Source organism: Tachyglossus aculeatus, chromosome 16 (genome assembly GCF_015852505.1).
Source record: "Tachyglossus aculeatus isolate mTacAcu1 chromosome 16, mTacAcu1.pri, whole genome shotgun sequence".
NCBI classification, from domain to species: Eukaryota; Metazoa; Chordata; class Mammalia; order Monotremata; family Tachyglossidae; genus Tachyglossus; species Tachyglossus aculeatus.
This window is the reverse complement of record NC_052081.1, coordinates 50,136,299-50,150,098: the sequence shown is the minus strand read 5'-3', so window position 1 is coordinate 50,150,098 and position 13,800 is coordinate 50,136,299. Positions and strand designations below refer to the sequence as shown.

Below are 13,800 nucleotides of genomic sequence, written 5' to 3'. Positions count from 1 at the left end.
AGTCGGGATTGGAACCCATAACCTGATGAGAGAGAGAGAGAGAGAGAGAGAGGAGGAGGAGAGGGGAGAGAGAGGATGATGATGATGGTATTTGTTAAGTGCTTACTATGTGCAAAGCACTGTTCTAAACGCTGGGAAGGTTACAAGGTGATCAGGTTGTCCCACGGGGAGGCTCACAGTTTTAATCCCCATTTTACAGATGAGGTCACTGAGGCACAGAGAATTGACTTGCCCAAAGTCACACAGTTGACAGTTGGCGGAGCCGGGAAAAGAGAGAGAGAGAGAGAGAGAGAGAGAGAGAGAGAGAGAGAGAGAGAGGAGAGAGAGAGAGGAGGAGGATGATGATGGTATTTGTTAAGCGCTTACTATGTGCAAAGCACTGTTCTAAGCGCTGGGAAGGTTACAAGGTGATCAGGTTGTCCCACGGGGGGGCGGGGGGGCTCACAGTTTTAATCCCCATTTTACAGATGAGGTCACTGAGGCACAGAGAAGTGACTTGCCCAAAGTCACACAGCTGACAGTTGGCGGAGTCGGGATTGGAACCCATAACCTGATGAGAGAGAGAGAGAGAGAGAGAGAGAGAGAGAGAGAGGAGGGGGGGAGAGAGAGGGGGAGAGAGGGAGAGGGAGAGAGAGACAGAGAGAGAGAGAGAGATTGATTGATTGATTGATTGATTGATTGATTGATTTGGAGATTTGTATCGGGGATGCATGTGAGGGCAGTGCAGCCCGTCAGGGAGGCAGGGCAGTCGGGCAGTGACGCAGTTTGTTGAGGCGGGCGCACGGGGATGACACGAACTCCGGGCTTCAGTGGGGAGGGGGGCAGTGAGGCGGCCGGCCGGCATGTGGGGCGGCCGGGCGGGGCGGGCGGCGGCGGCGGCAGTGTTGGGGGCCCCGGGCCGGAGGCCTCGGCCCGGGCTCGGCCCCGCAGCCACGGCCCGGGCTGTGGTGTACGAGCAGCACGGAGATCCCGCCCGGGTCCTCCAGTAAGGCACCCCGGCCAACGGGGACGGGGGGGGCCGTCCGGGGTGGGACAGAGGGCCACCATGGCACAGTGGCTAGAGCACGGACCCGGGTTCGAATCCCACCTCTCCACTTGGCTGCCGGGTGACCTTGGGCCAGTCACTTTGCGCTTCTGCCTCAGTTACCTCCTCTGTAAAATGGAGATAATAATAGTAATGATGACATTTATTACTTGTACTTCCCAAGCGCTTAGTACAGTGCGCTGCGCACAGTAAGCGCTCAATAAATACGATTGATGATTTATTAAGCGCTTACTATGCGCAAAGCACTGTTCTAAGCGCTGGGGAGGCTACAAAGTGATTAGGCTGTCCCACGTGGGGCTCACTGACTTAACCCCCACTTTACAGATGAGAGAACTGAGGCACAGAGAAGTCAAGCAGCTTGCCCAAAGTCACACAGCTGACAAGTGGTGGAACCTGGATTTGAACCCATGACCTCCGACTGCAAAGCCCGGGCTCTTTCCGCTGAGCCACAGCTGCTTCCCTGATTGAGACCGTGAGCCCCGTGTGGGACAGGGACTGTGTCCAACCCGATTGGCTTGTGTCTGCCCAGCGCTTGGTGCAAACTTGTACTTCCCAAGCGCTTAGCACAGTGCTCTGCACACAGGCAGCACTCAATAAATACGATTGAATGAATGAATGCTTAGTACAGTGACTGGCACAAAGTGGCTCTTAACGAATACCATAATAATAATAATTATTATTATTATTATTTGGACAGGAGCTAAGCATCAGAGGATCAGTTCAAAGGACCTTCCCCAACCCCTGGGAGGCAGTGGGCACTGACCCACCCATAAAGCAGGAAGCAGGCCCAGAGCCAGTCCCAGAGTGGTGGGCTGGTTGGCATGAGGTCACATGGCAGATTCTGGTTGGTCTGGGTAATTCATCCCATCTTGGTGGGAGATCGAGTTAGTGCTTTAAAGAAGCAGTTAGTATAGTGCTCTGCACACAGTTAAGTGCTCAAAAAAATGCCACTGAATCCAGATAATAATAATAATAATAATAATGGCATTTGTTAAGCGCTTACTATGTGCAAAGCACTGTTCTAAGCGCTGGGGAGGTTACCAGATGATCAGGTTGTCCCACAGAGGGCTTACAGTCTTTATCCTCATTTTACAGATGAGGTAACTGAGGCACAGAGAAGTTAAAAGTGACTTGCCCAAAGTCACACAGCTGACAGTTGGCAGAGTTGGGATTTGAACCCACAGCCTCTGACTCCAAAGCCCTGGCTCTTTCCACTGAGACACGCTGCTTCTCTCTAGCTAGGGTCTGGAGGACGACATGCCCAGTCTTTCCCAGTGGGACGCTCCATTTCAGTCATGGCAGACAGACCTAGAAGGCCCTAGGGGCAGGATGGGTGCCCACCCCCGTGCCCCCATGACCCCTCCATAACAGAGCAGCGTGGCTCAGTGGAAAGAGCACAGGCTGGGGAGCCAGAGGTCGTGGGTTCTAATCCCGGCTCTGCCGCTTGTCAGCTGTGTGACTTTGGGCAAGTCACTTAACTTTTCTAGGCCTCAGTTCCCTCATCTGTAAAATGGGGATGAAAACTGTGAGCCCCACGTAGGATAACCTGATTACCTTGTATCTACTCCAGCGCTTAGAACAGTGCTTGGCACATGGTAAGCGCTTAACAAACACCAACATTATTATTATAATTAGTCAGGGGCATTGGATGTTCCGTGCTCCGTCACTGGGGGATAGTCAGGGATGTTGGATAGTCTGTAAGCATGAGTGTAGGTATCCAGGAAACCATCCAACATTCAAGTGTCTTAGGGTCGCTGACAGAGACAGAGTACTGGCTGGACTGTCAGGGGACTGACCCATGACGACTCTGGTGTAACTCGACCAACATTGTTCTAGGGTTGGGCTCCTGTCCCTCTTTCACTAAGCCTAAAGGAGGGAAATGGGTCTGAGGGCTTCTTCTGGTCGCTCGCTTAGTACTCTGCTCCAGAGTGGCTGTGAAAGACACTGGGGTAGGCGCTGGATGGGCACTGGGGCAGACCCTAGTCATGGGCACTGGACTAGCACTGGAAGACACTGGGGTGGGCCCCAGGGTGGGCATCAGAGCTAGGACAGTCCCACACAGAGGGAAGCTGTGAGTGAGGAAAGTGGAAGTATCAGCTGGGCCAGCTCACGTGGTTGGAGATTCCCCTCTTGCCCCTCGGGCCTCCGGGCTGGACGTGCCCCGAGCTCGGACCACGGGCAGGGATTAGATAGGGTCAGCAGTCGGGATGGGGGTGGGCAGGATGGGGGCGGCCACATATCCCAAGCCAGGCCCAGCGGCAAGCCCAGGCGCCAGAGACGTGGTGTGAGGCAGTTGGGCCAGGGTGGACTTAGTAGCTGAGCTGAGCTGTTTTGTATATTCCCGTCCCTTCCTGCTCCCCCGCCCACAGTTTCTCCAGGTTCCTGGTTGCTGCTCTACCACCTGTTATTCGGTCCTTGCTGCCCCCTGAAATGGAGTGGAAGGAGGGCTGGTCCCCGGCCTGGCACAGCCCCCGGGGTAGAGGGTGGTGAGGAGGGCATGCCAACTCTGAGTCTTTATTTTTTTTAACAGTATTTGTTAAGAACTTACTATATGCCAGCTACCATACTAAGCATCAGAGTAGATCAAGGACAATCAGTTGGACACAGTCTATGTCCCTCATGGGGTTTACAGTCTTAATCCCCACTTTACAGATGAGGTAACAGGCACAGAGAAGATAAGTGACTTACCCAAGGTCCCACAGCAGACAAGTGGCAAAACTGAGATGTAGAATCCTGGTCCTCCTGATGTCCAGGCCCATGCTTTAACCACTAGGCCATGCTGCTTCTCTGTCCCTGACCCACTCCAAGCACTTGCTATCTTGGAAAAAGTCCCCTTAGCCGGGCAACTGGAGGGAGGACCCGGGTCAGGTAGCTCGGAGGAGAGTGTGAGGGAGGAGGGTTGACCACCCCAGGCAGCCAGCAGGGAAGAGGGGGGAGGTGACCTGGGCCGGACAGCTGGTGGGTGGTGACCGGTCTGGTTTTCGTCCAGACTGAAGAATGTGGAGCTCGGGACGCCAGGCAGCAGGGAGGTGCTGGTGAAGATGCTGGCGGCGCCCATCAACCCGGCCGACATCAACATGGTCCAAGGTGAAGCCGCTGGGATCGGGCCGGGCCTGCACCGCAGCGGGAGGCAAGAGCCCCTGCCGGCTGGGGTCTTGTGGTCTGGGCCGGGGGTGTTGGCCTGGGGACCCCGGGTCTCCTAGAGAGGGGGATTGAAGGGCTACCAGCCGGGTGATGGAAGGGACCCTCTACTCTACAGGCACATATGCGCTCCTCCCGGCGCTGCCTGCTGTGGGCGGGAATGAAGGAGTCGGTCAGGTGGTTGCAGTCGGGAGCGACGTGACATCCATGGAGCCTGGGGACTGGGTGGTCCCCACTGACGCCGGCATGGGTGAGTGTGGCAGGAGTGGGAATTGACTTCTGGCCGTTGCTCCTGTGCAGCGTGGACGTGGAGTTCGATTACTATCATTGCCTTCCCCTTCCCTGGTGGGCCTGTCGATGACAATGAGTGGGGCTTCGCTAGGGAGCTGTACTGGCCCAGGGATGATGCCCAACTGGCCCATTTTAGGGCCTGGGCACCCGGCAGGGCCCGGTTGCAGTGGGAAACTTTCTGAACCCAAAAACTCTAGCCCAGCCGCTGGGGACTGAGGAGTCTCAACCCCCTACTGACCATTCCCTGGTGCAGTGGGCCTCCTGCCGTGCGGTTACCACTCTGGGTTGGGGCTCAGGACAGCGCGGCTACTAGTCCCAGCCTCGGGCTCCCCTTTCTTTGCCTACTTTATTCCTCCTTCCTGGTCAGCTGGGGCGGCCACCATGGAGAGGAGTTGGGATGGGGGGCTGGGAGATGTCACCTGGTTCCCAGCCCAGGGCCAACTGTGTGGCTGGCTGAGCCCTGCTGGAAGTGGAGGTGGAGGGAGCCTTAGCCCGGGCACTGGGCCCGGGATCGTGGGGTTGAAGGTGGGCCCGGTCCCCCCGACCTCCCTCCTGGGGTCTCTCTCTGCTGTGCCCCTGAACCGCCCCCGCTGACTCCATCACTGAAGGCTGGGGTGCAGATGAATTCCGGACCGTCTCTCTTCCCAGGGTTAGGTGGCACTGCCCCAGGCAGTCACGGCGGGGATTCTGCTCTAAGCTTGGCCAGGACACTCCTGTCACCAAAGCTGGGGGCTGAGGGCCTGTGTCCCTGCTGCCCAGCTGTGTCCCAATGTGCCCTCGTGATGGGACCCTGCCTCTGGGCACCAGCCACGGTCACCAGTGCCCCCCGCTCTCACCTCTGGTTCCAGTTGCGGGGGTGAGGCTACCTCTCCCCCACCCCTTCCCACCAACTGACTGAACTGGACTGCTAGCCTGGCTCGCCCTCTGCATTCAGACCCAAGAGCTTCCAGGGGGCTGGAGAGACCCCAGATGGGGAATTCTGACCTGATTGCCCTGGGCACTCTATCCCCTTCCCCCAACCTCCTTCCCCCTAACTCATAATGGTCAGCTGCCAGTGGGGGCCTCCAGTCCCCGCCCGCCTGACCTCCTCCGTGACTCAGGAACCTGGCGGACTGTTGTGGTGCTGAGCGAGGAGGTGCTGGCGAAGGTGCCCCGGGACCTGCCCCTGCTGTGTGCAGCCACCCTGGGGGTCAATCCCTGCACGGCCTACCGGATGCTGACGGACTTCGAGGACCTGCAGCCGGGTACGGTGCTCCCAGAGGGGTGGTGGGGGCATGGTGGGGGAGCCTGCCGGATGCCAAATGATATCCAGGATCCGCAGCTGAGGAGAGGGCAGGTTGGGGGAGCTTCTGAAGGATGCTGAATGACCTTGCGGGGCAGCTCTGGTGGAGAAGAGCTGGCTGGGAGGGAGGGGTTGCTGTAGAGCCACTTGCTCAGGGAGAAGTGGAGGGGCCGGCAGAAGGGCAGGCTGGGTCCAGGCCGGGGGTGAGGTGGGTGGGGGTGGCTAGGCAGCAACTTGGTAGTTGGGACACCGCCTGCAGCCACGGTGAGTTTCTGGCCAGCCGTCTGCCGCCCCCTCACTCGGAATGAAAACTGTCAGCCCGGCCCCCCAGCCTCCTTCCCGGGATCTCCCTTTGCCGTGCCCCTCAATCCCCGCCCACTCCACCCTCTGCCGACACCCACACCTGGTGCTTGCTCCCCAGGTGACACCGTGATCCAGAATGGCGCCAACAGTGGTGTGGGCCAGGCCGTCATCCAGATTGCGGCCGCCCGTGGGCTCCGCACCGTCAATGTGGTCAGAGACAGGTGGGTGGGGCCAGCAGACACAGGGGGCTTTGGCCGGCTGAGGCCCGCAACTGGCCAGTCTGAGGTGCGGCAGGGGGAGGAAGGAGTTGGATGCCTGGGATTCTCCCTCAGAGAATGGGGAGGGGCAGCTCTGGGGGATCCTCAGATTCTCCTCTACTCTCCCAACCCCCAGCGGTCCCCGTGTGAGGCTGGGCACTTGGCCGTGGTTGGAGAAGGGGTTCTCAGAGATGCATTCTGGGGCTGGCTGGGCCCGCTGGGCTCTGGAGAAGGGACAGTTCCTCAGCCTGCACCCATCCTGTCCCTCCTTCTGCTGGAGGCCACACAGCTCCAGCCTGCAACCCCTCCCCTCCCATGTGGGGCCAGAGCAGGATCGTAAACCCAGTGGGATTGCTGGGAACAGTAAGGGGGTGGGCGGGCGGGTCCATGGTAGCCAGGACGATGGGTGGCAGCAAGAGGTGCAAGCACAGGTGAGTGGACACAACTGTAGATGCAGTAAATCTGGGAAGTCCTCCTGGAGGAGGTGAACCTTCAGGCAGCTTTGAGTAAGCTCGTTCTCTAGACCGTAAGCTTGTTATACCTTAGCCCCTCGTCCCCCCTCCCCCCCCTCGTCCCCCTCTCCATCCCCACCATCTTACCTCCTTCCCTTCCCCACAGCACCTATATATATGTATATATGTTTGTACATATTTATTACTCTATTTATTTATTTATTTTACTTGTACATATCTATTCTATTTATTTTATTTTGTTAGTATGTTTGGTTTTGTTCTCTGTCTCCCCGCTTTTAAACTGTGAGCCCACTGTTGGGTAGGGACTGTCTCTGTATGTTGCCTACTTGTACTTCCCAAGCGCTTAGTACAGTGCTCTGCACACAGTAAGCGCTCAATAAATACGATTGATTGATTGATTGATTATAGACAGGGGGCATGTCTGCTAATTCTGTTGTATTGTTTTCTCCCTAGCACCTAGTAGAGTCCTCTGCACAAAGTAAGCACTCAGTAAATAGTATTGATTGAGATGACTGTGGTCTGACCAGTTTTAAGAAGGAGGAAACTCCAGGCCGGGGAGGGCCTAGGCACCAAGTCAGACACAGGGAGTTGCGAGCATGGGATGGTGAGACCCGTGGCATCCCTGCTTGGGGGTAAGTGGGCAGAGATTCACCCAGCCCCACCCCCCTTCACCCAATGGGATGTAGGAGGTGGAGACTGGCAGGCAGCATTGGGCTCTGTTTTGGGGTGAGCAGCGGTCCCTGACCGACTGTGCTTGCTGCCCAGGCCGAACATCCAGGAGCTGGTGGACAGGCTGAAGGCCCTGGGGGCCGACCACGTCGTCACGGAGGAAAGGCTTAGGAACCCAGAGATGAAGTCCTTGTTCAAGGTATTGAGGAGGGGGTCCATGGGAGCCCCAGGTTCTCCACCTTCACCCCCAAGCATGCGGAGGCCAGGTCCAGGGGGCTGGGCTGGGTCTGAGGGGCCGGCTCCACCATCACTGGCCACTGCAGAGGGTTAAACTGCCCCTCGGTAGCTGCTGTTCTTTGTTCCCCAGAGCACCCCCGAGCCCCGGCTTGCGCTCAACTGTATCGGAGGGAAGAGTTCCACAGAGCTGCTGCGACACCTGGCGTATGTCCCCGTGGGCCCTGCCTAGCCTCGCTTCCCCTTCACCTTCTACACCTTTGTACTCCCTTTCACGCTCTGTGCTCCCCACTAGCCCCCGCTTCTTGCTGCCGAGATCATGGCTTAGAGCATCTTTGGGGTGGATTGTACCTCAAGAGGCCATCTGGTCTACACCCCTCTTTTTTTTTCTCTTAAATGGTATTTTTTAAGCGTTTACTACATATCTATGTATCAAGCACTGTTCTAAACACTGGGTAGATACAAGATAGCCAGGTCAGACACAGTCTCTGTACCACAGGGGGCTCACAGTCTAAGTAGGAAGGAGAACAGGTATTGGATGCCTATTTTGCAGTTGAGGAAACGGAGGCACAGAGAAATTAAGTGACTTGCCCAAGGTCACACAAGCAGGCATGTGGTGGAGCTGGGATTAGAACCTAGGTCCTCTGGTTCCCAGACCCTTAGCTCTAACCATTAGGCAACACTGCTGGTCCTTGCCTGCCTTCTCCCCTGTAAATCCTCCTGCTGCTGTGGAGATCCATTCCCCCTGTGGTGGGTGAAAGGGGGTGAGCTGAACTGGCAGCTTGGGCACAGCTGGGCCCTGGGTTCCCCAACTCTGGGCCCGGTCTGCCGCCTTGGCCCCAGTGCCTGCCCCCTGGATCCTGCAACTGTCGGTTGTGTTCCAGGCCCGGTGGCACTATGGTGACGTACGGAGGCATGGCCAAGCAGCCCGTTCTGGCCTCAGTGGTAAGCAGGCGAGGGGTAGCCATCTGCAGAGCAGCTCGACGCAGGAGTTCAGGAGCCTAGTCCGGTTCCTCCCCTGACTCAGCTGTCCTGGGGGAAGGCCTTCCTGAGGGTGTGGCTTGGAAGCTCAGCCTGGCACCCCCGGGCAGCAGCTCCCCCAACCCCTGCCTCCCCAGTGGCTGCTCCCCCAGCCCCTGGACGGTGCCCCTTCTGGGATGGTGGCTCCCCTGACCCCGGGGTCCCCTGGGCAGTGCCTGCTCTGGGGGGTGGCTCTCCTGGCACCCCTGAATGGTTCCCTCTTTGGGTGGTGGTGCACTCAGCTCCCCTGGACGGTGCCCCCTTTGGGTAGTGGCTCCCCTAGTCCCCAGGTGGCGGTGCTCCTTGGCCCCGGTGGGAAGGAACTCTGAGCTGCCCTGTTGTGTCGCAGAGTGTGTTCATCTTCAAGGACGTCCGGCTGCGCGGTTTCTGGATGACCCAGTGGAAGAAGGACCACAGTATCGGTGAGGCAGGGGTGGGCAGCCTGGGCCGGGGGTGGCGGGAAAGGCAGAGGTGGTATCCAGGAATGTGGCAGTTGGAGTTGGGGTGCGTGGGTGGGGAGGCTGCTATTCCACGGATCACCCACATCCCCCTCCCTTAATGTCCGGCCGCCCTGACAGTCTCTCTTACTCCATCCCTGCTTTCCTATCTTCCTTAGCCCCCACCCACCCATGCATCTTACAGTACCCTGCCGAGCTCACACCACCCCACACCTACCCTTGCCTCATCCCCATCCCAGTCCCATCCCTGCCTTTCCCCGCCGCGTCCCCGAGACCCTGCCGAGGCAGCAGTGGGCACAGCAGTGGGCTGTGCAGCAGGCAGAACAGTGGCCTCAGCCAGCCTTTTCCGGTCACTCTGCAGAGGAGTTCAGGGCGATGCTGCTACACCTGAGTTCTCTGGCCCAGCGGGGGCAGCTGTCGGCCCCCTTCTGCTCCGAGGTGCCGCTGCAGGACTTCCGGACTGCTCTAGATGCTGCCATGAAGCCCTTCAGCTCTGCCAAGCAGGTTCTCATCATGTGATGGCAGCAGCGGCGGTGGAGTTGGGGAGGAGCGGCGGCAGTGGGTCGTGGACATCCTGCACTCACAGCTGGTCTGGGGGGAACTGCCTGTCCCTGGGACTGGGACGTCACCAGTCAGCACCTGCTGGGTGACCGACAGGCCAGGCCGGGACCCTCCCCCAAGCTCCCCATGCTCCCCATTAAAGACTGAGGGGTCTTGGCCTTCTAGTAAAGCAGAGAGTCGTGTCCCTGTTCTCATGGGGCTCCCATTCTGAGAAGACAGCACATACATACATACACACACTGAACGTTTTTTGTTGTTATTTAAAAAAAAAAAATGATCCGGGCAAGCAGAAGGAAATCCGGACTGGAGTGGAGAGAGATGAAAGACAGGAAGGTCAGCAAGGAGGCTGATGCAGTGATCAAAGCGGGATCGGATAACTGCTTGGATCTGCGTGGTAACAGTTTGGTTAGAGGGCTAGGGACAGAGTTTAGAGATTTTGTGAAGGTAGAACCGATAGGATTTGGTGACAGACTGAACGTGTGGGTTGAATGAGAGGGCCATCGAGGATAGTGCCGAGGTTATGGGCTTGAGAGACGGGAGGATGGTGGTGTTATATACGGAGATAGGAAGGTCTGGAGAATGACAGGATTTGGGTGGGAAGATGAGTTCTGTTTTGGAGATGTTAAGTTTAGGGTTTTACAGGCCATCCAAGTAGAGATGTCCTGAAAATGGGGAAATGTGCAACTGTAGAGAGTGAGAGGTTGGGGCTAGAAAGTTAGATTTGGGCAGGGAATGTGTCTGCCAACCCTGTTGTATTGTACTCTCCCAAGCTCTGCATAAAGCAAGCGCTCAGTAAATACCATTGATAATAACAGCAATGATGAGAATCATCCACGTAGAGATGATAGTTGAAACTGTGGGAGCTAATGTGTTCACCAAGGGAGTGGGTGTAGATGGAAAATAGGAGATCCAGAAGTGAGCCTTGAGGGACTCCCACTGTTAGGGAGTTGGGGGCAGATGAGGAGCCTCTGAAAGAGCCTGAGGAGTGGCCAGAAGAGAGATAGGAGGAGAGCCAGGAGAGGCTCCAGGAGAAGAAGGTAGGTCAACATGTCAAAAGCAACCACAAGGACAAGGAGGATTAGGATGGAGTAGAGGTCATTGAATTCTGCAAGAAGATCATTGGTGACGTTTGAGAGGGCAGTTTCTCTGCAGTAAAGGTAGCAGAAGCTGAGCCGCAGGGGGTCAAGGAGAGAACTGGAGGAGAGGCAATGGAGGCAATGGGTGTGAACAAATCGCTTGGGGAGTTGAGGAAAGGTAGGTGGGAGATGGGGCGCTAACGGGAGGGTGTTGTGGGGTCGGTGCCGTGGTGGGAGACTTGAAATTCCCTCCGTGAGCTAAGGGAAGTTGGGGAGGGGCCTGGGTGGACAAGGCCATTCAGGATCCTACCTGGGGTGACTAGATCTGTCCGTTCCCTCCTATCCCCACCCCCTTCCCCTTGTAAGCTATGCCCCATCCCAGCTATTTTCCACCAGGGTCCGCCCCCCCCGCAAAGTATGGAACCACACCGAATACATTCTGGGAGACCCCCTCAGGCAGCTCAATGCCCCGCCAAAGCTGCGGTTGGGGGTCACAGGAGCATCTCAGCCAATCGGCCTTGGTTCTCCCCCACTGCACTCTTTTGCCGGAATGGTTCCTGCTTGCTCCAAGCGCCACGTTTGGGGTGTCCCCTCCTTTGTAGGGTTCAGAAGGGCCAGACGCCCGCCTCTGTCCTGGGTTATCTCAGGGCGAAGGGGCGGTTAAGTAGTTTCCATCAGTGCGAGATGGTGGAGAGTGGGGGGAAGGAGGGAAGTCAGTTCATTGTATTTATTGAATGCTTACTGTGTGTGCAGAGCACTGTACTAAGTGCTTGGGAGAGTACTATATAACAATATAACTACATTCCCTGCCCATAACAAGTTTACGGTCTAGAGGGGGAGAGGGAAGATAGAAGGAGCAGTGCCCCCTCCTCCAGGAAGTCCCCTGGGCCTGCACCGAGGGAGGACCAGTGCCCACTCCCAGATTCTAGCGATCGGAGCATATGGCAGCCCAACCGGGTTACTGGCAGGAGGGAGGGAGTTGGGGAGTCGGGTAACTGGGCAGGGTAAAGGGGCAGCCTCAATCCCCGAGTCTCTGCATCACGCCCTTCCCGCCCTGGTTTTGGGTTCCCATTTCCCCCTCAACCAGAGAAGCAGCATGGCTCAATGGAAAGAGCACAGGCTTGGGAGTCAGAAGTCATGGGTTCAAATTCCACCTCCGCTAATTGCCAGCTGTGTGACTTTGGGCAAGTCACTTCACTTCTCCGTGCCTCAGTGACCTCATCTGTCAAATGGAGATTAAGACTGTGAGCCCCACATGGGGCAAACTGATCACCTTGTATCCTCCCCAGCGTTTAGAACAGTGCTTTGCACATAGTAAGCGCTTAACAAATGCCATCTTTATTATCATTATTATTAACTGTACTGCCACTGAAATTGTTGCTGGGGGGAAAACCTGGCCTTTCTGCAGAGCCGAGCTGGCCGGCCCAGTTTTTGGGTCGGTGGCCCGGCGTGGGCCCCGAGGCCGGTTCTGGAGGAAATGTTGTGGCTCAGTGGAAAGAGCATGGGCTTGGGAGTCAGAGGTCGTGGGTTCTAATCCCGGCTCCGCCACTTATCGGCTGTGTGACTTTGGGCATTCATTCATTCATTCAATCGCATTTATTGAGCACTTCCTGTGTGCAGAGCACTGTACTAAGCGCTTGGGAAGTACAAGTTGGCAACATATAGAAGCGGTCCCTACCCAACAGTGGGCTCACAGTCTAGAAGACTGTGCAAGTCACTTCTCTGTGCCTCAGTGACCTCATCTGTAAAACTGGGATTTAAGACTGTGAGCCCCACGTGGGGCAACCTGATCACCTCATATTCCCCCAGCGCTTACAGAGAAGCAGCGTGGCTCAGTGGAAAGAGCCCGGGCTTTGGAGTCAGAGGTCATGGGTTCGAATCCCTACTCTTCCAATTGTCAGCTGTGTGACTCTGGGCAAGTCACTTCACTTTTCTGGGCCTCAGTTCCCTCATCTATAAAATGGGGATTAAGACTGTGAGCCCCACATGGGACAACCTCATCACCTTGTATTCCCCCCAGCGCTTAGAACAGTGCTTTGCACATAGTAAGCGCTTAACAAATGCCAACATTATTATTAGTAGTAGTAGTAAGCACTCAATCAATCAATCAATCGTATTTATTGAGCGCTTACTGTGTGCAGAGCACTGTACTAAGCACTTGGGAAGTCCAAGTTGGCAACATATAGAGACAGTCCCTACCCAACAGTGGGCTCACAGTCTAAAAGGGGAGACAGAGAACAAAACCAAACATACTAAATGAATAGAATAAAATGAATAGAATAGATACGTACAAGTAAAATAAATAAATGAATAAATAGTGTAATAAACATGTACAAACATATATACATATATACAGGAGCTGTGGGGAAGGGAAGAAGGTAAGATGGGGGGCTGGAGAGGGGGACGAGGGGGAGAGGAAGGAAGGGGCTCATTCTAGGAAGGTCTCCTGGAGGAGGTGAGCTCTCAGCAGGGCCTTGAAGGGAGGAAGAGAGCGAGCTTGGCGGGTGGGCAGAGGGACTGGGGGCATTCCAGGCCCGGGGGAGGACGTGGGCCGGGGGTCGATGGCGGGACAGGCGAGAACGAGGCCTAACGGTGAGGAGATTAGCGGCGGAGGAGCGGAGGGTGCGGGCTGGGCTGGAGAAGGACAGAAGGGAGGGGAGGGAGGAGGGGGCGAGGGGATGGATGGATGGACAGCCTGGAAGCCCAGGGGGAGGAGTTTCTGCTTTATGTGCAGCTTGATTGGTAGCCACTGGAGATTTTTGAGGAGGGGAGTAACATGCCCAGAGCGTTTCTGGACGAAGACAATCCGGGCAGCGGCAGTCTCACAGTTTAATCCAGTGCTGTGCACACAGTAAGCGCTCAGTCAATACGACTGACTGACAATGAATGAATGAATGAACGAACAAATGCCCGTCATTCTTACGACGTCGTGGTCCTCGCCGCCGGGGGCGCCCCGCTTCGGGGCCGGGGGAGGGAGCGCGCTCGCGCCG

At 56.6% G+C, this 13,800-nt stretch overlaps 1 protein-coding gene across 1 annotated transcript; it reads left to right on the top strand.

The window, feature by feature from the left end:
• Positions 1 to 879: 879 nt before the first annotated feature.
• MECR (mitochondrial trans-2-enoyl-CoA reductase) lies at positions 880 to 9,903 on the top strand. The gene is made up of 10 exons (XM_038758113.1): positions 880 to 985; positions 4,035 to 4,132; positions 4,305 to 4,436; positions 5,578 to 5,721; positions 6,181 to 6,283; positions 7,558 to 7,660; positions 7,829 to 7,902; positions 8,580 to 8,640; positions 9,065 to 9,137; positions 9,535 to 9,903. Exons 2-10 carry the CDS (start codon positions 4,087 to 4,089, stop codon positions 9,690 to 9,692), a joined length of 894 nt encoding a protein of 297 aa, XP_038614041.1. The 5' UTR covers positions 880 to 985; positions 4,035 to 4,086; the 3' UTR covers positions 9,693 to 9,903.
• Positions 9,904 to 13,800: the final 3,897 nt, after the last annotated feature.